The following is a 23679-nucleotide window of genomic DNA, read 5'->3' on the forward strand; positions in this document are numbered from 1 at the left end:
CCCCAGGCCTGGGGCTCCCTAAGCCTAAGGGCTGTGGCGAAAGAGGCCAGGGGCTCCCTAAGCCTAAGGGCTGGGTCGCCCCAGGCCTGTGGCTCCCTAAGCCTAAGGGCTGGGGCGCCCCAGGCCTGGGGCTTCCAAAGCCTTAAGGCTGGGGCGCCCCAGGCCTCGGGCTCCCAAAGCCTAAGGGCTGGGGCGCCCCATTCCTGGGGCCCCTTAAACCTAAGGGCTGATGCGTCCCAGGCCTGGGGCTCCCTAAGCCTAAGGGCTGGGGCGCCCCAGACCTGAGGCTTCTAAAACTAAGGGCTGGGGCGTCCCAGGCCTGGGGCTCCCTAAGCCTAAGGGCTGGGGCTCCCCAGGCCTGGGGCTCCCTAAGCTTAAGGGTTGGAGCACCCGAACCTGGGGCTCCCTAAGCCTAAGGGCTGGGGCACCACAGGCCTGGGGCTCCCTAAGCCTAGGGCTGGGGCGCGCCTGGCCCGGGGCTCCCAAAGCCTAAGGGCTGGGGAGGCCCGGGCCTGGGGCTCCCAAAACCTAAGGGCAGGGACGCCCCACGCCTGGGGCTCCATAAGCCTAAGGGCTGGGGCGCCTCAGGCCAGGAGCTCCCTAAGCTTAAGGGCCGGGACGCCCCACGCCTGGGGCTCCCTAAGAGTAAGGGCTGTGGCGCCCCAGGCCAGGGGCTCCCTAAGCTTAAGGGCTGGGGCGCCCCAGGCCTGGGGCTCCCTAAGAGTAAGGGCTGTGGCGCCCCAGGCCAGGGGCTCCCTAAGCCTAAGGGCTGGGGCGCCCCAGGCGTGGGGCTCCCTAAGCCTAAGGGCTGTGGTGCCCCAGCCCAGGGGCTCCCTAAGCCTAAGGCTGTTCGGCAAACCAAACTGAGCTCAGGGGGAGCTGGTCTGTGGGTTATGTTAGCCATAAAGTGAGCAGTTTGAACTCACCAGCCACCACTCCAAGGGAGAAAGAGGAGGCTTTCTGCTCCCATGGACTTACAGTCTTCGAAGTGGCAGGGAGCATTTCTATGCCTCCTATGATTAGGATCTCGGAGGGTGAGGGTGGAGTTGGTTCGGACCTGTCTTCAGGCCATTTCCCATAAGGGCTTCCAGCAGTGGCTCTGCCTTCAGGAATGTCTGATGACCTTGAGGGCATCAAAGTCCTAAACACACTCTGGCAGTGGTTCTCAACCTTCCTAATACAGGTCCTCTTGTTGTGGTGATGCCCCCCTCCCCCAACCATTAAATGATTTTCTTGCTACTTCATCACTGTAATTTTGCTACAGTTATGAATTGGGTGAGCCCTGTGAAAGGGTCATATGACTCCCAAAGGGGTCGCAACCCACAGGTTGAGAACCACTGCACTAAGTGTTACCCTCCCAGGCAGCCCTACCAGTGTCTGGTGTGCATAGTTCTGTGAGGTGAGGGAAATGGACTTAGTGTCTGCTTCTGGTGACAGTTGATGTGGGTGGGCTTTCTCCCTATGTCAAATCCCTCTCAGGCCATTTGTCACCACAACAGAGGGAGCCATGCACAAAAAAGCAAGAAGAGGATGCAGCACAGCAGGACAGCAAGCAGAACAAAGATTGAATAAGCACAACTCACTTCAATCATGAATCGGGTGAGGAAGACCCCAGTCTAGTGACATTAGATCAGGTTTAGGGATTGAGTGAAGGGACCCCTCTTGGCTCCCCACAGTCCCTATTTTGCTTTCCCATTGACCCTGACCCTTGCATCGTGATTGGTCCTTATTCCAGCATGATGGTTGGTTTCATAACCACGGCATATGGGAATGTATTAGTCCATAGGTTATACAGGCACAGCCTCTTGAATGGGTAAGTGAGGAGGCTATTTGGGCTTGCTCATGCAGACCTCTAGTTGTCCTTGGCATGACTGGTAGAATGGATCATGTGAAGTGATTTGAGATTGGCGTTGAGATCTGATAGGTCATGCAGACTTCTAGCTGATCCTGGAAGTACCCTATTTTAAGGAAACAGAATATTTGGCGTTTAAGTCTTATTTGAGCTTAAATTTTGAGCAATAGGCTGTGGCTCACAGTGAGAGTCTATGTGGAGACCCTACATCCATTTTGAGGGGCCACAGATTCAGCCGCCATTGAGTTCTTTCCTACTGCTGACTGGCAGTGGAAAGCTTGTCCCTCAGGCAGTGTGCTTGCGTCCACTCCCCGGGCCAGACTCAACGATATACGGTAGTGTGCACATCCCAATGAAGGTCCCGCTCATGCTCTCACAGGCCCTCCTGAAACTCCATGAATTGATCTGTCTTCAGTCACAATTTTGTGACAAAGTTGTTTGTTTTCTATGTCTTGTTTAAGTTTTCAGGAGCCCAGGTGGTAATGCTGGATAGTGTTGGACTATTAAGAGCAAGGTCGCTGGTTCAAAGCCACTAGTCATTCCACAGGAGAAAGATGAGGTTATTGCTTCCTGGAAAGGTAGCAACTTCAGGATCCCTACACAGAGTCATTATGAGTCAGAGTCAGCAGGACAGAATGGGTGTCATTTTATTTAAGTCACTGTGGCTGTGGGTCCTTCTGACACCATTTTGGCCTTATGCGGATGCTTTCCTTCATCAAGAACAGCGGTTTGTGCCTTTTTCTTGTGTAAAACTTAGCAAAGGAGTTCCTAATAAAATATAGTTGAATTGGGAGTCTTTTGCCCCTAAAAACAAAGTAAATACATAAATAGAAACGCGACTATGGTGCTAATAACCAGTTGGAGAGTTGAGAGAGCTGAACTCTCAATCCTGATAGAAACCCATTGTGACTGAGCACCTGCTCAAGGTCATCCACAGCCTATGAGGTTGAGCCTATGTGTTGGGGAGTAATTGTGCACATAAAGTTAACAATTTATCTTTCTAAAGATTCTGTCTAAAACTTACTTTAAATAATAAGTTTTCCCCTGGGCTAGGTAAAGTTCAGAGAGTTTAACCCCCTAGTATCCACCCCCTCTCAGCATTCATCATGTTAGGCCAGAGGAGGCAAATCACACCCACTACCCAGGGAGCATTGCTTCCAAAAGCACATTGCCTGTGCCGGGGCAGAGGGGAGGTACCCGGACCAGAAATGCTGACAGAGTGGAACCAGAGAGCTCAGCCCCCAGCTTCCCGAGGGAGCAGCTGTGATGGTTCACTTCTGGATGAATATGTTTAAGCAAAGGCCAAGGGCATGACTTGGGCAGCACGAAAAGCAGATGTGCAGAGGTTGTTCACTACATTCCAGAAATTCACACACTCTCCGGAGGCTCCTTGGCTCAATGGCAGGAAGTCATTGGTGGCTTCCACCTTCAATCCCAAAAGGTCACTGCCGTCCAGTAGATTCCAACCACAGTGACCCTATATGGAGTTTTCAAGACTGTAAATCTTCATGGGAGCCAGCAGTCTCATTGTCCCCCTTGGGACAGGGATCTAGCAGCCCGTTTTGCCACCAGGGCTCCTTCCTCTCTAATTCTGGATCCAGTCCCTCCGAATATCCTGCCCTGCCCTTGTCTAGGCTTCTTAAATGCGTTCCACGCTGCTTATGTTAGTCTGGGTGCATTTGAGAAACAAATCCACAGAAACACATATGTATAAGAGAGTTGCATGTAAAGGGTGATTGCACATCAAGAAAACATGCTCGCATGTGCTTATGCACCCGCTTTGTCTTCAGCGATCATGTTGGGGTAGGCTGGTGTGCTTTTTCTATGTGGGCTTTGTTTTTTCTTAGCTAGATGGTCCCCTGTTTATCTTCCAGTCTTTAAGACCCCAGACGCTATATCCTTTGATAGCCGGGCACCATGGTGCTTAACTACTACACCACCAGGGTTCATTAGCATGTGACTTATCTCCTGTCATTCACACTAGATGCTCAAAATAGCAGGAGAACAGGTTTCTCCTTTGTGGCCACACCAGGTACTGACAGAACCAAGAACAGAGACACAGTTATATATCTTGACTATCATTTGCATATTATATGCCAGGAATCCCTAGGAAGTGTCTTGGAATTGTTCTACTCTGGTTCAAATTTCACACACCCTCCCAATTTCCATACTGATTCTGCCAAACCCCTAGTAACTGATTTGCACCTCCTATCAACTTGGAGAAAACACCCTACGCCAGATATAGAAGTGGACATACTTGGTACCCAGAAAACCTGTTCAGTGTTTGAGGGCGGCTCAGCAAACACCCTATGTCAGACATAGAAGTGGACATACTTGGTACCCAGAAAACCTGTTCAGTGTTTTGAGGGCGGCTCAGCAAACAAAATGGGCACAGTGATTAAGCATTCAGCTGCTAACACAACGGTCAACTCTGTAGTGGTTCTGCAAGAGAAGGATATGGTAGTTGACCCCCCAAAAGAGTTACAAACTTGGAAACCCTACGGGTATTTGTATAGGGTCGCTATGTGTTCCAATTGAGATGATTGTCATAGGTTGGGTTTGGTTTAACCCATCTTACTGAGTATATACATACTCCTTCTTTACACGCGATCAGTTACTTTAGAGGAAAAAGACATGCCTGTCCCAGAACAATCCAAGGACTGGTAAAGGCAACACCCACAAAGACACTCCCTCTGCCTGCCTAACTCTAAAATGCTGCCCATAAAACACTCTGCCTGGTAATATGTGGGCAGCACACTGGGGAGGTGCAGCAAATGTGTGTTGAATGTATGAGGCCATTTCATAGTTTGGTTGCACGATCAGGGTGTCTGTCATAAAGCCCATCTCTTTGACTCCACCTCTCAGCAGAGATGAACACAAGCTTCCCGTTTTTTTTCTCGGCAATGTCCTTGTCAAATAAAAGTTCCTTGTAGATCAGTAACTTGCCACAGAGCAAAACCCTTCCCTTCAACACACACACACACACACACACACACACACACGCACACATGCGTGCACACACACCCCTGCCTTACAACTACATTCGGTTGATTAGCAAACAAAGCTCTACAACCCAACTATGTGTTTTTCTTCTCCAGAGGAATGACGGACTTATATACCCTGCATTGTCTTTTTTTAATGGAATTGCCCCAGTTCTCCTCACCTTTTCGTAGATAGTGCAGTGAACTATTAGATAACTGCAAGTATTGAAAACTAGTATTGACTTCCAGTTTGTGTCACCTTTGGCTTTGAGCACCCTCCACTTCTCTAGTAAGCTTTCCATTGCTTTGGGGAAATTTTCTCTCTCTGAATTCATTATGTGAGGGGGGTAGTGTAATAATCAATGTGCCTATGGGGGACTATCCTTCATGACCTAAACTCATTATGGGGCAGTGCCTGATGGAGCATCAGGTTGGAGGAAGGCTTACTAACAACCTGCATTATACAGATGACACAATTTTGCTGAAAATGAGAAGGACTTGATTCACTTGCTTTTGAAGATGAAAGATTAAAGCCTTCAGTTTGGATTATGACTCAATGTAAAGAAAGCCCAGACCCTCACAACTGGACCTATTGATAACATCATGATAAATGGAGGAAAGATCGAAATTGTCAAGGATTTTGTCTTGCTTGAATCCACAATCAATTCTCATGGAAGCAGCAGAGAAGAGAACAAATGACACATTTCACTAGTCAAATCTGCTACATGAGACCTCTTTAAAGTGTTGAAAAGCAAGAGATTACTTTGAGGACTGGGGCGGGTTGACCCAGGCCATGGTATTTTCAACTGTCTCATATTCATGTGAAAGTTGAACACTGAATAAGGAAGACCAAAGAAGAATAGATATATTTGATTAGTATTGATGTAAAAGAGTAATGAATGTACCATGGACTGCCAAAAGAACAAACCCATCTAACTTGGATGAAGTACAGCCAGAATGTTCCTCAGGGCAAGGATAATGAGACTTCGCCTTAACTTTGACATGTTGTCCGGAGAGATCAGTCCCTGGAGCAGGACATCGTGTTCTGGAAAGTAGAGGGGCAATGAAAAAGAGGAAGGCCCTCAACAAATGGGATTGACACAGTGGCTGCAACAATGGGCTCAAACTTAAGAACAACTGTGAGAATGGTACAGGACCGGGTAGTGTATGATTATGTTGTATGTATGGTCACAATGAATCCAAACCCTCCCTATGACACTGAACAACAACAACAACCACCACCTGACTGAATCCTCTGGGAGGACTCTTGAATGTGAGAAAAATGGAACGAACCCAGAGGAAGGATTGGAGGATGTCTTAAGTTCTTGTCTTAATCTCCTTAACCAAAAATTATCCAACAAGTCAGTAGCCTTAAAACACTTTTCCCCCTGCTTTGGAGCTTACAGGTTCAAGTTTGGGGTGTGACTCTAGGTCAGGGTCCTTCTTTGTGGATACCAGAAAGTTCCTTGGCATTCCTCGCTATTTTTCTCCCCGTACTGTGTGTTACTGGGTCTATCCTGGCCTTTAACTCAGAAGTGTTTAGGTTTAGGCTCAAGCCTATTCTCATATGGCCTCATTTTTTTTAACATTTTATTAGGGACTCATACAACTCTTATCACAATCCATACATATACATACACCAATTGTATAAAGCACATCTGTACATTCTTTGCCCTAATCATTTTCTTATTTTTACATTTTATTAGGGGCTCATACAACTCTTATCACAATTCATACATATACATACATCAACTGTATAAAGCACATCCGCACATTCCCTGCCCCAATCATTCTCAAAGCATTTGCTCTCCACTTAAGCCCTTTGCATCAGGTCTCCTTTTTTTTCCTCTCCCTCCCCGCTCCCCCCTCCCTCATGTACCCTTGGTAATTTATACATTGTTATTTTGTCATATCTTCCCCTATCCCGAGTCTTCCTTCCCCCGCTTCTCTGCTGTCAATCTCCCAGGGAGGAGGTCACATGTGGATCCTCGTAATCAGTTCCCCCTTTCCAACCCACTCACCCTCCACTCTCCCAGCATCGCCCCTCACACCTTTGGTCCTGAAGGTATCATCCACCCTGGATTCCCTGTGCCTCCCGCCCCCATATGCACCAGTGTACAACCTCTGCCATATCCAGCCCTGCAAGGTAGAATTTGGATCATGGTAGTTGGGGGCAGGAAGCATCCAGGATCTGGGGGAAAGCTGTGTTCTTCATCGGTACTACCTCGCACCCTGACTGACCCATCTCCTCTTCTAAACCCCTCTATGAGGGGATCTCCAGTGGCCATAGGGCCTCATTTATATTACAAAAGAACTCTATTCTTTTCAAACAGGATCATGTCCACCAAGGTTCAAATTTCTCACATATTTTGAGGGGGCTACAGATCAATCCATAATGGTTCTTTTGGGTAGCTGTAACAAATGGCTACCAATCGAGTGACTTAAACAGCAGGCATCTGTTCTCTCACTTTTCTGAAGGGCAAAGGGTTAAAATTAAGGTGTGGGCAAGATTCATTCCTTCTGAGAGCTCTGAAGGAGAATCAAAGTAGCCTCTCTCTGCTTCTGGTCACTGCTGCTAATCCTTGATATTTCTTGGCTTATAGATGCACTGATCCAATTTCTGCCAGTGTCTTCACACGGGGTCTCTGTGTGCCCACTCCTCTTCTTATAAGAACACACCAATCAGTGCATGTAGCATCCATCTGAAATCTAAACCCAGAAAGATGGAGCTCTTGAAATCCTTAACTAAGCACATCTGCCAAGACCTCCTCTCCAAGTAAGGCCATAGCCTCAGGTTCCATGTGAACATGAATGTGTGTTTGTGAATGTGATTTAATGTACTACAGAGGGCACGCTTTGGCCTCAGGAGGAGTGTTTCGCCAGTACCTGCTTCACAGCCCTGAGATTGCCCAGGCATTTGCCACATGTTCTTGTCTTCCCACCATTTATCCACCAATAGGCCTTTTCCCCTAAGTTAGTCAAGCGTCAGTTTCTGTCACTTGTGATCATGACCCTCCCTCCCCCCCAGGTCACAAATTTAAACTGATACAGGCGGTTTCTTTAATGGGCGCTATGTTATTCTGACTAGCAAGCAATCCTAAGGAGGGAGGATGAATCAGCAAGAACCAGCTTGCTTCATCTAGCTTCAGGGCAGTCCACAGAGGACTGATCCCTGAGCCACTAACGAATTTTGCAACTGTCACAGAACAATGCAAATAAGTAAGATCCACATCTGCTGAACACCATCATGAGGTCAAACTGTGTGTAAATAAATGCCTGTTTCAAGGAGTGAGTAAATCCTTAGGTAATGAGTGACAGGGCTTTGTTGGCACAAACACAGCAAGGCATTATGGGTCGGATATTAATGAACTCATGCTCCTGGGCCTCACAGAGCCCCAGCTCAACTGCTTCAGCTTGTTGTCAGACTGAACTCAGGGTACCCGGAGAGAGCACTACCATTTTGATGAACAGGGTTGGTTGGGGATGATGCTTCCTAACTTGCATTTTAATATAAATTTGATGCTTCATCTGAGCAATGTGGAAAGAGCACTCAGATAAAAGAGAGGGACAAACATCAAGTGACCAGAGGATGAAACTTCTATCTAATCTGTGCCCACTGGAATTGCTTCGTGGGAAGGTATTTTTTGGGGGTGTGGGGTTGCTCCCCTACCCTGCTCCAAGCCTTCCTCCTCATGCCCACCCCCACCCCAGCATACATCCTACTGGGAGAATGTCTCTGAATAATGAAGTTTTAATAAATGAAGCTTTAATGAGCCTGATAGTCTGCCTAAGACGCCTTCAAATTGTAGTCTTTCATTTGTATTCTTCCATCCTTTTTGAAGAAATGAACCTGATGGCAGGTAGTATGTTTCCTTTCCAGGATGAGCTGATAGAGCCTCACGCTGCTGCAGTGGGAGGTAAAACATTAAAAGGCCCTCTGAGGCTATGAGACATGCCCACTCTCCAAGAGACACTGGGCAGGTTTTCTGAAGCTCCTCAGAATTGACTAGTGGCCCTGGTCCACCCATCTCAACCAACCCAGTCTTCATTTGCACTGCATGCCCTCTCTGAGCTCCAACTGCATGCTTCATTTGAGGATGACAAAGCCTCTAGTCTGAGAAGATGCGCAGACATATAAACTAATCAATGCTCCCCCTGTCCCCGGGGAGTGTGAAATACTCCCATCATGACCCACCAGCTTCCCTGGATATTCCTGTCTTAACTCAGGCACTTAATATCAATGGTGTCTCTGCTTCCTTCCTTCTTGCACACCCCCCCCCCAGGCATTAACTGTCATCCTTCCTCTCCCTAAAATATACTTTGAATCTATTCACTTCATGCCATCCCTACTGCCCCAAGGTGTGTCTTGTATTGACTATGAAACTAGATTCTGTATCCATTTTCCAGGGCTGTCAAAAAAAAACATCGTAAATCAGGTGGCTTTTAAGAACAGTCCACCACCTGTCTATCAGTTTGTGGTGCAGTGGTAGCTAGAGTGTTGCTGTGAAATTGGAAGCCGTGCCACCGATATGACAAACCCCAGAAGGGTCAGCAACGATGGGCAGGCTTCAGTTGAACCTCGAGCCCTGTGGTGCTCAACCTTCCTTTAATACAATTCCTCGTGTTGTGACCCCCAACCATAAAATCATTTTCCTTGCTACTTCATAACTGTAATTTTGCTACTGCCATGAATCGGGTGACTCGTGTTAAAAGGTCGCTGGACCCCAAAATGGGTCACAACCCACAGATTGAGAACCACTGCTCTAGCCTAAGGCAGACTAGGAAGAAAGACCTGGTGATCTACTTCCAAATATTAGCAAATGAAAGCCTTATGGGTCACAACAAAATATGGTCCTATAGAGTGCTGGAAGGTGAGCCACTGACCTGCACACAACAGCTACAAAAATAGACTCAAACACACCAACAAAGGCCTGCTGAACTCCAAAGCCCTAACAAACCCACTGCCCTCAAGTCCATGCCAACTCATAGCTGCCCTATAGGACAGGGGCGAACTGTGTATTAGTCTGGGTATGCTAGAGAAAATCGAGGGAGACTCATGTGTATGAGAGAGAGTTGGTGGTTTTTAAAAATCATTTCCCTATTATTTAATCATTATATTAGGGATTCATACAACTCTTATCACAATCCATCCATCCATCCATTATAAAGCACATTTAAACATTCATTGCCCTCATCATTGTCAAAACATTTGCTCTCCACATAAGCCCCTGGCACCTGCTCCTCATTTTTCTCCTCCCTCCCCACTCCCCCCTCCTTATGAACCCTTGATAATTTTATTGGGGGCTCATACAATTCTTATCACAGTCATTCCATCCATCCATCCACCCATCCATCCATCCATCCATCCATCCATCCACCCATTGTGTGTCAAGTGAATTTGTACATGTGTTGCCCTCATCCTTCTCAAAATATTTGCTTTCTACTTGAGCCCTTGGTATGAGCTCCTCATTTCCCCACTTCCATCCTCCTCTCCCTCCCTCTTAAATCCTTGATAATATATAAATTATTTTGTCATATCTTACATGTCAAACATCTCACTTCCCCCACTTTTCGGTTGTCCGTCCCCCAGGGCAGAGGTTTTATGTAGATCCTTGTAATTGGTTCACTCTTTCTACCCCACCTTCCCTCCACCCTCCTGGTATTGCCACTCTCACCACTGGTCCTGAAGGGATCATCTGTCGTGGATTCCCTGTGTTTCCAGCTCCTGTCTGTACCAGAGTACATGTTCTGGTCTAATTCTACCTTATAAGTTCAGAGAGAGAGTTTTATATCAATCAGTATTTGTACATTAAGCAAACGTCCCAGCCCAGTGCAGATCAAATCCATAAGTCTGATATTAGCCCATATGTCTGATACCAATCTATAAATTCCTTTTCAGACCCATAAAACCCGTGCAGTGATGCTGAATGCAGGATAATCACAGGCCAATGGGTGGAAAGTCTTGTGGATCCAGTGGCATTGTAAGCATCTCAGTGCTGGCAGCGATCTCTCTGAGGCTTCTTTGGCTTCAGAGGTCTGGTCGCATCCATTTGGCTTGCCTTCTGTGATGTCTCCCAACGAGTAGCAGAGAGAGAGAGAGAGAGAGAGAGAGAGAGAGGTCTTCCACCTCCAAGGAGGAAGTACCAGATTTCTCAGAGTTCTCAGGAGAAGGCTATGCCCACATAAAAATCTAACTGACTATCTCCAGATTGGCAGCCTACACTCCACGCCTACACTCCTAATCCTTAACTCGACACAAGATTAGGTGACTACCACAGGCTCCTAATCCATAACAAGCCCATTTATTTTTTCCCTGCATACCGACACCAATCCATTACCCAAAGCTTTACCCAATGGGTGGAGATCTACTTCTAAAACATGAATATAGAAAAATCGCTTTTGCTTGAAGGCTCTCAAGGAAATGCTCACTGAAAACTCCATCCTATTATCTCACCTCCCCCAAATTAGTCTTCTTCTGGGCTTTCAGTCACACCAAGATCTCTCCTGCCCCAAGGCCTTTACATGCACTGTCATCTCTTCCAAGCCCTGAAGTGCCAAGTTCACAGTTACAGTTAATCTCCCTGATGCTGAATTTTAAGAACTGTGTGTGTGGGAGGGAAGGGGTTGGGCTGTGTGTTGAACTGCTGGGTTTTGGAGCCATTTGTTATGCAACCTCATTTTGTCAATGACTGGTTAATTAATGCAGCATTCATTTGCCATTCTTCCACTCACAGCACATGGCTTGTATCTTTGGGATCACTCTTCCACCATGCTCCATCTCCATGCTTCTGCTGGCATTGATCCAATCTGCCAGCTCCAGGCCTGCCTAGTCAGGGCATGACTTTGCTCTGTCCAAAGGGACTGGGTCAGACTCAGTATGTGACTCATGCTAGGTTAATGATATCTAACCCTAAAAATGCCCCAGAAACAATTACCCCTTTGCCAGTGAGTCCATTTTGAATCATAGAAGGCCCCTGTGGGGTTTCTCAGACTGTAAATATTTATGTGAGCAGAAAGTTCCATCTTTTTCCCTATGAGGTAGCTGATAGGGTAGCACTGCCAACCTTGCAGTTAGCAATCCAATGCTTACCTGATAGTACCACCAATGATTAGAAAGGAAAAGAGTCTCTCTCTAATAGAATTCCTGAGCTTCTAGATGAAACTACAGCTGTCATCAGGAAGCCTGCGTGAAACTCAAAAGGAAACAGCACTGAACGGAAAAGGTTCAAACTCTGATGGTATCAACTGAGTGCCAGAACCCAGCTATTCCTGATGCTCTGTCCCAGACTTACAAATTCCATAAACCTACCCATTAATTCCTTCTCCTGTTCCTTCCCTTCTCACGCCCAAGGTACTTTGACTTAGCTTTGAAGGCACTCACAACTTCACGTGTTCTGCCTTGCACAGGTGTCTGCTTGCTTCCAGTTCAGTCCTGACATTGTCCCTATCTTTAGCCATGTTAGGCTTGCGTCCTAGAGCTTTCCTTTGCTTGTCTCCCTATTGCTCTTGTCCTATGAAGTCTGTGGCTTTATCTTTAAGTCTAAGTCCTGCCCTTCCGCTTTCATAGAAATCTGTCTCTGTATCTTGGCTCGTGGCAGGTTGTGTCCTTCAAAGATGACTGTCCTAATGTTGCACATCGCACATTCTCTTGTTACAAGATGAGTTTGTGTTCCTTTTTCCAAAAACAGGGCCTGCTTTCCCACTTCCTTGCATCTTGGCAGGCCTTTGACTATGGCAGAAGTGTTGCTCTGTGACTTCCACCTGGTCGTATTGGGTTGTTCACCATTGGGACCCTGTCAGGATATTGCAAGGAAGACCAAGCCAAATGAAAATGTCACATATAGGGTTCTTCTTGAGCTCCAACCAATAGAAGTATCAGTCGTGTGAGGGAGTGAGTCTTAAGAGAGCTGCAGCCTCTGTCTTTGAGCTACCCCAGCTAATGCTTGATGAAGCCAAAACTATTGTCCTCACTGAGCTCTGCCCAGATTGCAGATTTGTGAGCAAAATTGATATTATCATTACTTTAAGATGTTATTTGTGGGGATACTTTCTGTTAGCAGCAGATCATCAGAATACTGCCTAATCAGACTGCATTGCCAGTTTTACTCTCTCCCTCCATATATCTATCTATCTATAGATATAGATATAGATTTAGATATACATTTAGATATAGATATAGATATCCTCAACTCATCTGACAGTTGGTTGTACTATAATGCTTTGTGTATTGTTATGATGCTGGAAGCTCAGTTCCCAGAATTTCAAATACCAGCAGGATTGCCCATGGTGGACAGGTTTCAGTGAAGCTTCTAGACTAAGACAGACAAGGAAGAGGGGCCTGACAGTCCACTTCCACAAATTACTGAAAGAAAACCTTATGGATGACAAGAGAACACTGACTGACTAATGTGTTTTGGACACACAATCAGTGGACAATTGCTAGAGGAAGACAACATATTTGATGAAATAGAGGGACAGGGAAGATCCTTGTTGAGGCAGATTGACCTAATCGCTGCAACAATGGACTTCAACATTCAGGAATGTGTGACAATGGTGCCAGATAAGACAGCACTCCATTCCATTTCATATAAGGTCTCCATGGATCACAATAGACTTGATGGCACTCTATATGTTTGTCTTCAGTGACTTCCCATAGGGCTGCTCTGCCTGGCAACCTCTATTCTTCATGCTTCCAAATGGGGAGCACAACAGGTCCATAGCACTGATATTCCCCTCAATCCCCAGGTAAAGTAAGGAGGCATGAAACTAACTATGTTGTTCTCTTTGCCTTGTCTCTCTTCCTTTTCCCCTCCTCCAACAGGGCTAGAGGGGGTAAATACTTACATTGCAGTCTAGAAGAGAATTTCTTCCACACCAAAATCTTGTCCTTCCTCAAAAGGCACATACATGCCTTTCTCCTTGTTTTGAATTAAAATGGCAGATGGGATGGTAGGAAAGAAAATGAACTAGTCTAACAGAATGGCCAAACAGATTTACCTTCCACATAAGAATGCAAATAACTCCTCAATCTTGTTATAGAGTCATGATATGATGAGCTCCATCAAAGCAGAGTAGAACACCACGGAAGTCAGACCAGAAAGACAATATTGAGTTGATTTTGTATGAGAGATTCTAGTTGCTAATTATACTTTTCATAACAGACAGATGGCAGGTATAGAAGCCCAGACTTAAAATGTCTTTATCTAATTGCCTGCCTAAATATATATTTGAAATATGGTCTTCAAAGGGAATACTTTCTTTACCTTAAATTCCATTTCTTTTTCCACTCTTTTATGTAATTTTATTTAAGTATCATTGATGTACAATAAACCGTAGTGTATTTTGCTCTTTGAGGTTTTTAAAAAGAATCATTTTATTGGGGGCTCCTACAACTCTTAGTACAATCTATACATAAATCCACTGTGTACATTTCTTGCCATCATCATTCTCAAAACATTTGCTTTCTACTTGAGCCCTTGGTATTAGCTCCTCATTTCCCCTCCTTCCCCCTCCCCCTCCCTCATGGACCCTTGATAATTTATAAATTATTATTCTGTCCTATCTTTCACTGTCCGACATCTACCTTCACCCACTTTTTTGTTGTCCCTCCCTCATGGAGGAGGTTATATGTAGATCCTTGTAATCAGATCCCTCTTTCTACCCCACCTTTACTCCACCCTCCTGTTATTGCTACTCTCAGCACCAGTCCTGAAGGGGTCATCTGTCCTGGTTTCCCTGTGTTTCCAGTTCCTATATGGACCAGTGTATATTCTCTGGTCTAGCCAGGTTTGTAAGGTAGAATTGGGATCATGAGAGTGGGTGCGGTAGCATTTAGGAACGAGAGGAAAGTTATATGTTTCATCGTTGCTATACTGCATCCTGACTGGCTCATCTCCTCCCAGCGACCCTTCTGTAAGGGGTTGTCCAGTTGCCTACAGATAGATCTTGGATCCCCTAACTGTACCCCCCCCCATTCACAATGATATGATTCTTTTTGTTCTTTATGCCTGATACCTGATCCCTTCTACATCTTGTGATCACACAGGCTGGTGTGCTTCTTTCATGTGCGCTTTATTGCTTCTGAGTTAGATGGCCACTTGTGAACCTTCTAGTCTTTAAAACCCTAGACTATCTTTTGATAGATAGGCTCCATAAGCTTTCTTCACCTCATTTGTTTATACACCCACTTTTTGTCTTGAGTGATTGTGTCGGGAAGGTGACCATCATGGAATACCAGTTCCTTAAATTCCATATCTATAGGCTTAAGCCTTACCCACAGGAAGCCTATTTTTATTTTATCCCTGGAACAAAATCTTGCAATAATTTTCTCTGTTTGGGTAAGTCCATCCTGAATCACTTATCCTTTAACATTTACAAGAATTTATCTGTAACCAACCCCATTTACATAGTCTCATTCATGCTATTTCCACAATAATTGCTAATAACCCTATTTTTTAGAATCGGAAGAAAGCATCAGCATCAATATCCCATTGCCACTGAGTTGATTTCAACTCATGGGTACCCTATAGGACAGAATAGTATTGCCTCATAGGTTTCCAAGGCTGAAAAAAAATCTCTTTATTGTGAGATGGGTGAAGCTTTACAGAATACATCCGTTTTCCATGTGACAGTTCACACATATTTTGCTTCATGATATTGACTGCAGTCTGCTCAACGTAATATCACTTATCGCACTTCCTCCTTGTATTTCCTGTTTCCATTCCCCCTTCTTTCCTGACCCTTCTGAACTTTATCTTTGAATAAATTATATCCTTTTGATTCAAATAGTTGATTAGTGTTACTTTTTACCTTATAGATCTACCTATTGTTTGGCTGAAGATTGAGCCAAGGGAGTGAGTTCAGTTCCAGATTTGAAGGTGCCTAAGGACAACAGTCTTGTGGGTTCCAAGAATCTCTCTCTGAGCAATACCCCTGAACTTTTAAAATAAGTTTAAACTTTGTTGCACATATTTCTCCTTTCTATCCCAAAATTCCAAAGCAAACTCATTATCATTGTGTTGAAGCTGACTCATAGAGACCCTACAAGATAGAATAGAACTTCACCCTTTGATTTTCCAAGGCTTAAATCTTTACCAGAGCAGACAAACTCATATTTCTCACATGGACCAACTGATAGGTTAGAACCACTTACTTTGTGGTTAGGAGCTCAATGAGGAGTCCACTCTGCCATTAGAGCTCGTTAAGAATGCTATCCAGGATTCCCTAATGCTATCCCTCTCAGATCAGTTGGTAGTGGTAATAAATGTAAATCTTAAGGGGGTCAGACTGCCACATCATAACTCTTCCTTGGGGAAGATGGGGGGTTTAAACTGCTGATTGATTAGCCCTTAAGTGCTTAATTACTGCCTCACCAGGGTTCTCCTTAACATCAGAACAGTGGACACTTATTGGTTTATCTTTCTGGTCTCTGTTCCCTAAAAATTGCACTTCATCCACAGGGTTTTCTTCCACAACACACAGCTGCTAGTGTTTTTGGTTTGTTTTTCCACATGACTTCACCTTCCTGGTCAAAGCTGATTTGTCCAGGGCTAAACACACAATGAAAACATAGCCATATTTGCACACTACAAAATTTGAAGTGAGACAGCAAGCTATTTGTTGAGTTTTTTGAATGACAGAAGTCTAAAAGGAAGTGTTATCATACAGGAAACAGTGAGTTTTGATGTCCAGGATCTATGCTGGGGACCCAGTTGGCACTCCGAATGACTATTCAAAGTGATGGTATGAATCCTCCTCTTCCATGACCTACACATATAATAGATATAACCACTAAGTCCATGATTTGACAAATGTCTTGTGTGATTGAGTTTTGGTTCCCCATAGGATTAGATCCTGAGACAAAGGTTTTAATTAAGCCATTTTTGGGGGGAGATATCAATAAGGAAATGGGAAACAGAAAAGGGAAAGAAGGCAGCCAATGAAAAGTACATTATCAAACAATTTAAAATTGTGAGTAACTGGAGGTTAATCTTACTGGAGACACTCTAGAAAATCCACTAGTTATTCTGCCCAGAATGTGAGGGAGTGTGGCTATTTGTCCAACAACTCCTATGGGTCATTGGTTAAGGGTTACTCCAGGAAGCAAGAATTAACTCCACAACCTCCTAAGCCATGCATGCTCAGGTACAGTGGTCTACAGAAACTAGAGAAAGCAGGAAGAGAGATATGCTGGCCATTCGGAATTAGGCTAGCATGCCAAGTTGTCAGATATGTCAGGTTCTTGCACTATCATAACTTGTGAGATATACCACTGGTATTTCAAACACAAGCATAGTTACCCGTGGTGGAAAATTTTCAGAAAAGCTTACAAGCTAAATAGACTAGAAAGAATAACCTGCCAATCTACATCTGAAAAAAATAGTGGTGTTTGTGGAGCGCATTGATAGCAGTGGAATATTGTTTCTTATAGTGCAGGATGATGAACCCCTCAAGTTGGAAGACACTCAAAATATAATTGGGGAAGAGCTGTCTCCTCAAAGTAGAGTTGACCTTAGTGATATAAAGTTTTCAGGACCTATATTTGTTGATGTGGCAATGACTCAAAATGAGAAGAAACAGCAGTACTGCAATAACCACTAACAAGAAGATGGGATGCATGAAATATGGATCTAGAAAAATTGGAAGCCATGACAAAATGGAACACATAAAGATCAAACACTCTAGGTGTTATTGAACTGAAATAGACTGGTATTGGCCATTTTGAATGTCATAATAATATGGTTTACATACCAGAGTAACAAATTTGAAAGGAATGGATGACTTTCATGTTAAAAAAGAGAATGTTTCAACATCGATTCCAATGTTCACCATTGTTAGGTGTAGGATATATTACACCTACAAGGATGAATAATTAATAAAGTTATTATTCAAATTGACACACCAACCACTAATGCTAACAATAAAGCCATTGAGGATTTTTACCAACCTGTTCAGTCTGAAATTGATGAAACATGCAATCAAGATTACTGATGACTTGAATGCAAAAATTGGAAACTAAGGAGGAGGATCACTAGTTAGAAAATATGGCCATGGGGATGGAAGCCATATGGGAGATCTCATGACAGAATATTCCAATAAGGATGGTTTATTGATTGAACATATATTTTTCAGTGATGTAAACAGTAACCATAGACATGGATCATGTATATTGGATAGAAATACACAGGAATTAAATCAACTACATCTGTTGAAATAAACTACTATATATACTCGAGTATAACCCAAGGCAACTAATTTTACCCCCCAAAGCTGGGGTGCTTTTTCAGCATAAAAAATGTGCTGAAAAAAACTCGGCTTATACTCAAGTATTTACGGTATAAAGAAGTTCAATATCATCAGTCACGAGACTGGAGACCAACTGTGGAACAAACCATCAATGGTAAATTCAACTCGAATTCAAATAAAATTAAAACAAGTCCCCAAGAGTCAAAGTATGAATTTGAGTATATCTCATCTAAATTAGAGGATACTTCAAGAAGAAAGTTGACACATTGAACACAAATCACCTGAGATGATACGAGTTCTGCAATAATATCAAGAACATCATAAATAAAGAAATTCAAAGATAATTAAAAAGATAGAAACTAAAGAAAAGACAAAATGGATGTCACGTTGAATGTGGAGTAGCTGAAGCCAATGAAAGAAATGATGAAGTACGAAAAAGAGAGAGAGAGAAATATAGAAATAATTGATGACGTAAAGACGCTGAATAAAGAAGCTGAACATAAAATTTCAAAGGGGAATTTAAAAAGATGGAATAAAGAATTACATGAAAAGGTGCAAAGACCTGGAATTAGGACAGCAAAAATGAAAAGCATGTGCATTTCACTAGCTGAAAAAATGGAAGAGAAATTCAAAATACAGAATTACACAGATAGCATCAAAAGAAGATGAAAGGGATTCACTGACCACATGAAGCCCAGGCTCCACAGCGCTGAGTCCAGAAGACCAAGATAGCATAGGGTTCTCACTGCAGATTGCTCTGAGAGTACTCATAGTAGTAGGCCCTGGATCAACTTGGGAAAATGTAGAACTCAAAATAAGAAGACTAACCTTAGGATATGATAGGCACTAGTGGAATTCCCATTTGACACCTGACCTCACCTCCATGGCTCAACTTTCAGCCCCCAAATAGGAGACCTATACTGTCAACGATGTACAATTCAGAGCCCAGCATTTGTCAGGGAGTTACTCAGAAGGCAGGAAGGAATGGGAACGAAAGACCAATGGAAACGGCAAACAAAGGGAGGGAATAGGAAAAGTAGTATTGCATTGTAGGTATTGCAATCAATATCATAAAACATTGCATGAATTGTAAGGAAAATCAATTTACTCTGTAGATTTTCCCTCACATGACAATCAAGACAGTGTAAAAAGAAAATAAGTCACATGACCGAGTACACTGGTAGATCTTGCTGAACCAATTCCAGTGTTAAAAGATGTCACTTTGAAGAATAAGGCACAGCTGAGCCCTAGTGGTATAGTGGTTACAAATATAATGCGTCAGAACCAACCCAGTTGGGTTGCTCAACACAAGATCAACAGTTCAGCTCCCATACAAAGTTCCAGTATTGGAAACCCACAGGGATATCTCTCCCCTGTCCTATAGAGTTGCTAAGGGTTGGAATCAACTTGATGGCAGTGAACTGGATGTAAGACAGGCTGACTAGAGACACAAATCAAGTGCTACTCATATATGTGCAATAAATAGTTTTCTATCAAGAAGTCATTATAGTATTTCTATTTCAAGGAAATATCCCAGGCCAGTCCAACTCAAGTCCATAAGTCCAACACTAGCCCATAAGTTCCTTTCCAACTTACGCAGTTACATGCAATGATGCAGAATGCAGGGATGTCAAAGGCCAGTGATTGCAATGTCTTGTGGACCCAAGGTCGATGGAAGCATGGCAAGACTCTGGCAGCTCTCAACGTGGGCAGGAAGCAGTCAGGTGAATGCAAAAAGAAGGGGAGGTTCCCAGGGCCCTCCTTATGAGAAGGCCATGGCCACAAAGAGGCACCATCAGGCTATGGTGTGATTGACAGATTGGATACCAACCTTACACTTTTACATATCTTCAAACTGACATCAAATTATATAACTATCATACTATGGCATTTTCAATCACCTCATATGTACTTGAAAATGGACAATAATTATGAAAGGTAAAATAAAAGTTGATGTCTTTGAATTATGATGCTGTTGAAGAATATTGAATATTCCATGGACTTTCAGAAGAAGGAACAAATCTTTCTTGGCGGAAGTAGAGCCAGAATGCTTCCTAGACGTGAGAATGGCAAGACTTCATATCACATACTTTGGACATGTTAACAGCTGAGCATAGTCCCTAGAGAAGGATATCATACTTGGTAAAGTGGAGTGGTGAAAAAAAGAAGAAGGTCCTCAATGGGATGAATTGTCATACTGGCTGCAAAAACGGTCTCCAACATTCACTGTGAGGAAACAGGATGTGGGTGCTATGAGTTAGAGCCAAATTAACAGTGTCTAACAATGACAACTCCCCTCCCCCGCCCCATCTGTCAATTTGCTGCACTGTGGTAGCTTGTGCTTTGCTGTAATGCTGGGAGTTAGTCCACTAGTACTTCAATTACCAGACAGGATCACCCACGGTGAACAGATTTCAACACAGCTTCCCGACTAAGAACTGACAGGACGACAAAACAATCAGTCCACTTCTGAGGGATTCACCATTGAAAACTTTCTGCATAGCAGTAAAATATTGTCTGATATAATGCCAGAAAATGAGCCCCTCAGATTGCAAAACAATCAAAATATCACCGAGAAAGAGAGCTTCCTTAAAGTAGAGTCCACCTTAATGATAACTCAAAACCTCACAACAGGAGCTGGAGATAACATCATAATAAATGGAGAAAATATTGAAGTTATCAAGGATTTCGTGTTGCTTAGATTCACAACTAATGCTCATGGAAACAACAATCAAGAAACCAAATAACATATTGCATTAGGCAAATCTACTGCACATAACCACTTTAAAGTACGGAAGATCAAGAATTTCACTTAGGATTAAGTTGCGCCTGGCCCAAGGCATGGCATTTTCCGCCACACCTTATGCATGTGAAATTTGAACATTGAATGAGAACGACTGAAGGAGAACTGGTGCATTTGAATTAAGGTACTGACAAAAAAATACTGAAAGTACCATGGGTGGAGAGAAGAACAAACAAATCTGTCTGAGAAGAAGTGCAGCTAAATGTTCCTTGGCAGATAGGATGGTGAGACTTCATCTCCTGTACTTTGCAGATGTTATCAGGACAGACCAGTCCCTGGAGGACATCATACACATTACAGTGGAAGGGTTGCAAAAAGAGGAAGACACCCAATCAAATGGATCGAGACAATTCCTACAACAATGGGCTCAAACATAACAAAATTTTTTAGTATGGAGCAGGACCAGGCAATGTTTCATTCTGTTGTGTAGGCATTATTATGAGACAGAACTGACTTGAAGGCATCTAGCAACAAAGTGTACTAAAGCTTTCTGGCACCTTCATTTGCTGATGGATTATAATTCAAAATGAGAAAAATCATTGCAACCATTCATTAATAATCAGAACATGAAACGTGAAAAATAAGAATCTAGGAAAATTGGAAATCATAAAAAACGGAATTTGACCTATAAAGATCAGTATCCTAGGCATTGGTGAGTTGAAATAGTCCCTTTGAATCTTAAAATGATAAGAATGACTATGCTGACAATGACAAATTCAAAAGAATGTCTCTTTCATCCTCAAAAAGAGCATTTCTAGATCTATCTTGAAATGCAATGCTGCCTGTGACAGAATAATATCTATCTTCACACACAAGGAAGGCCGGTTAATAGAACCATTATTCAAATTTTCTCACAAACCACTAAAGCCAATGAAGAATTGTACCAACTTCTTTAGTCTGAAATTGATCACACATGTACTGAAAATGCATTAATAATTGCTGACAATTGGAATGCACACATGGAAACATAAAGGAAGGAAGAGTAATTAGAAACTATGGCTTTGGGGATCGAAAAGAAGCTGAAGAATGCACGAAAGAATTCTGCAAGAGCAATAACTGCCTCATTGCAAACACCTTTATTCAACAACAGGAGCGGCATATATACATGTGGAATACACAGGAATGGAACTGATTAAATCTGTGGGAAGACATGATAGAGAAGCTCAATATCATTGAGACAAAATAAGACCAGGGGCCAACTATGTAACAGACTATCAATTACTAATATGCAAGTTCAAGTCATACCTGAAGAAAATTAAAATAAGAACGCAAAAGAGCCCAAATACAGCCTACATTATATCTGTGGTAGGCTGGGGTTTCTAGAGAAACAAACCAGTGATACTGATACATGTAGAAGAAGGAAATTTATATCAATAAATAATTTTACATTAAGAAGTCCACACAACAAGAAACCCCAGTCCAACTCCAGCCCATAAATCAGATGCAAACTAGAGGCCCTTCCAGACTCATGAAGCTGGTGGAGGAATAGCCCAAGAAACAGGAAAACCACAGGTTGGTGGAGGCAGAGTTGGGAGAATCCAAAGTCAGCAGGCAGTTGGCAGGCCACAGACAGCTCTTAGGGACAGCAGGTCTCATGGTGATTGCCATCCCAAGAAGCTAGCCATAGGGTCCAGGGTCTTTTCATCAGGAAGAAAAAGGGTGAGCCCATTCTCCACAGTCTACTTATAGCTATGAAATAGGTCACACCCCCAAGGAGACTGTGACCTGCACCTTCTGAAGATCCTGGTCAAGCTAAATTGACACCAAACTTTACTATCACAATATCTCACCTGAATTTAGAGCCTATCTCAAGAATGATTCGGTCATATTGAACATTAATGATCAGCTACCAGAAGACTTGTGAAATAGCATCAAGGTCATCAATCTTTTTTTTTTTGTCATGTGAACTGGGGCTATTTATTTATTTATCATAAATTATTTTATTGGGGGCTCCTCAAAAAGATCATTAATAATACAGGAAAGAAAGAAAATACTACAGTGGATATCAGAGGAGATTGTGAAACTTGCTCTTGAACCTAAAGCAGCTAAAGCAAATGGAAGAAATTATGAAATAAAAGAGTTGAACAGAAAAATTTGAAAGGCCAGCTTGAGAAGATAAAGTAAACAATTATATTGTAACGTGTAAAGACCTGGAATTAGGAAAGCAAAAGGAATGAGTACAGTCAGCATATCATAAATTGAAAGAACAGAAGAAAAAATCCAAGCCTTGGACTAAAATGTTGAAGGATTATTTATCAAACTATTGAATGATGCAGGGAGAATCCAAAGAACATGGAAGGAGTATACAGTCTCTGTACCCAAGAATTAGTTGAGGTTCTACTAGTTCAAAAGGCCAAGAGGAAGTTGAAGCTGCAATGTAAGCATTAGTGCAAAGCAAGGAAGGGATAGGAATGGAAATATTTCAACACGCTCATGCAGTGATAGTCCATGTCAAGAAATTTGGAAGATAGCTATCTGGCCAACCAACTGGAAGTGATTAATATTTGTGTCCATTCTAAAGAAATATGACGCAACAAAATCTGCAAATTAATTTAAAATAACATTAATATGACATGCAAGTACAATTTTATTGAAGATAACTTTAAAAGTAGTTATAGCAATATGTCAACAGGAAGCTGCCAGAAATCCAGGCTGTATTAAAAGAGGGCATGAGGCAAGGTATATCAATGCTGATTTCAGATGGACCTTGGCTGAAAACAGAGGATACAAGGAAAATGCTTACTTATGTACTATTGACTATGCAGAGGACTTTACTGTGTATCATAACAAACTTTGGG

The 23679-nt window shown here is 43.1% G+C and overlaps 1 protein-coding gene across 3 annotated transcripts in view; it reads left to right on the forward strand.

Annotated features, from left to right (window-relative positions):
* Positions 1-23679, forward strand: part of LOC142436792 (histone deacetylase 8-like) — a 149535-nt gene that overhangs the window by 113131 nt on the left and 12725 nt on the right. The window contains exon 5 of one of the 3 annotated variants that reach the window (XM_075540233.1): positions 15650-15799. The exons of the other annotated variants lie outside the window; for them this stretch is intronic. Coding sequence (XP_075396348.1) covers positions 15650-15677 — 28 coding nt within the window. The 3' untranslated portion in view covers positions 15678-15799. Of the gene's footprint in view, positions 1-15649; positions 15800-23679 lie in introns of those variants that run through there. 3 annotated transcript variants of the gene reach the window in all.

Source organism: Tenrec ecaudatus, unplaced genomic scaffold (assembly GCF_050624435.1).
Source record: "Tenrec ecaudatus isolate mTenEca1 unplaced genomic scaffold, mTenEca1.hap1 Scaffold_64, whole genome shotgun sequence".
Classification (NCBI taxonomy): domain Eukaryota; kingdom Metazoa; phylum Chordata; class Mammalia; order Afrosoricida; family Tenrecidae; genus Tenrec; species Tenrec ecaudatus.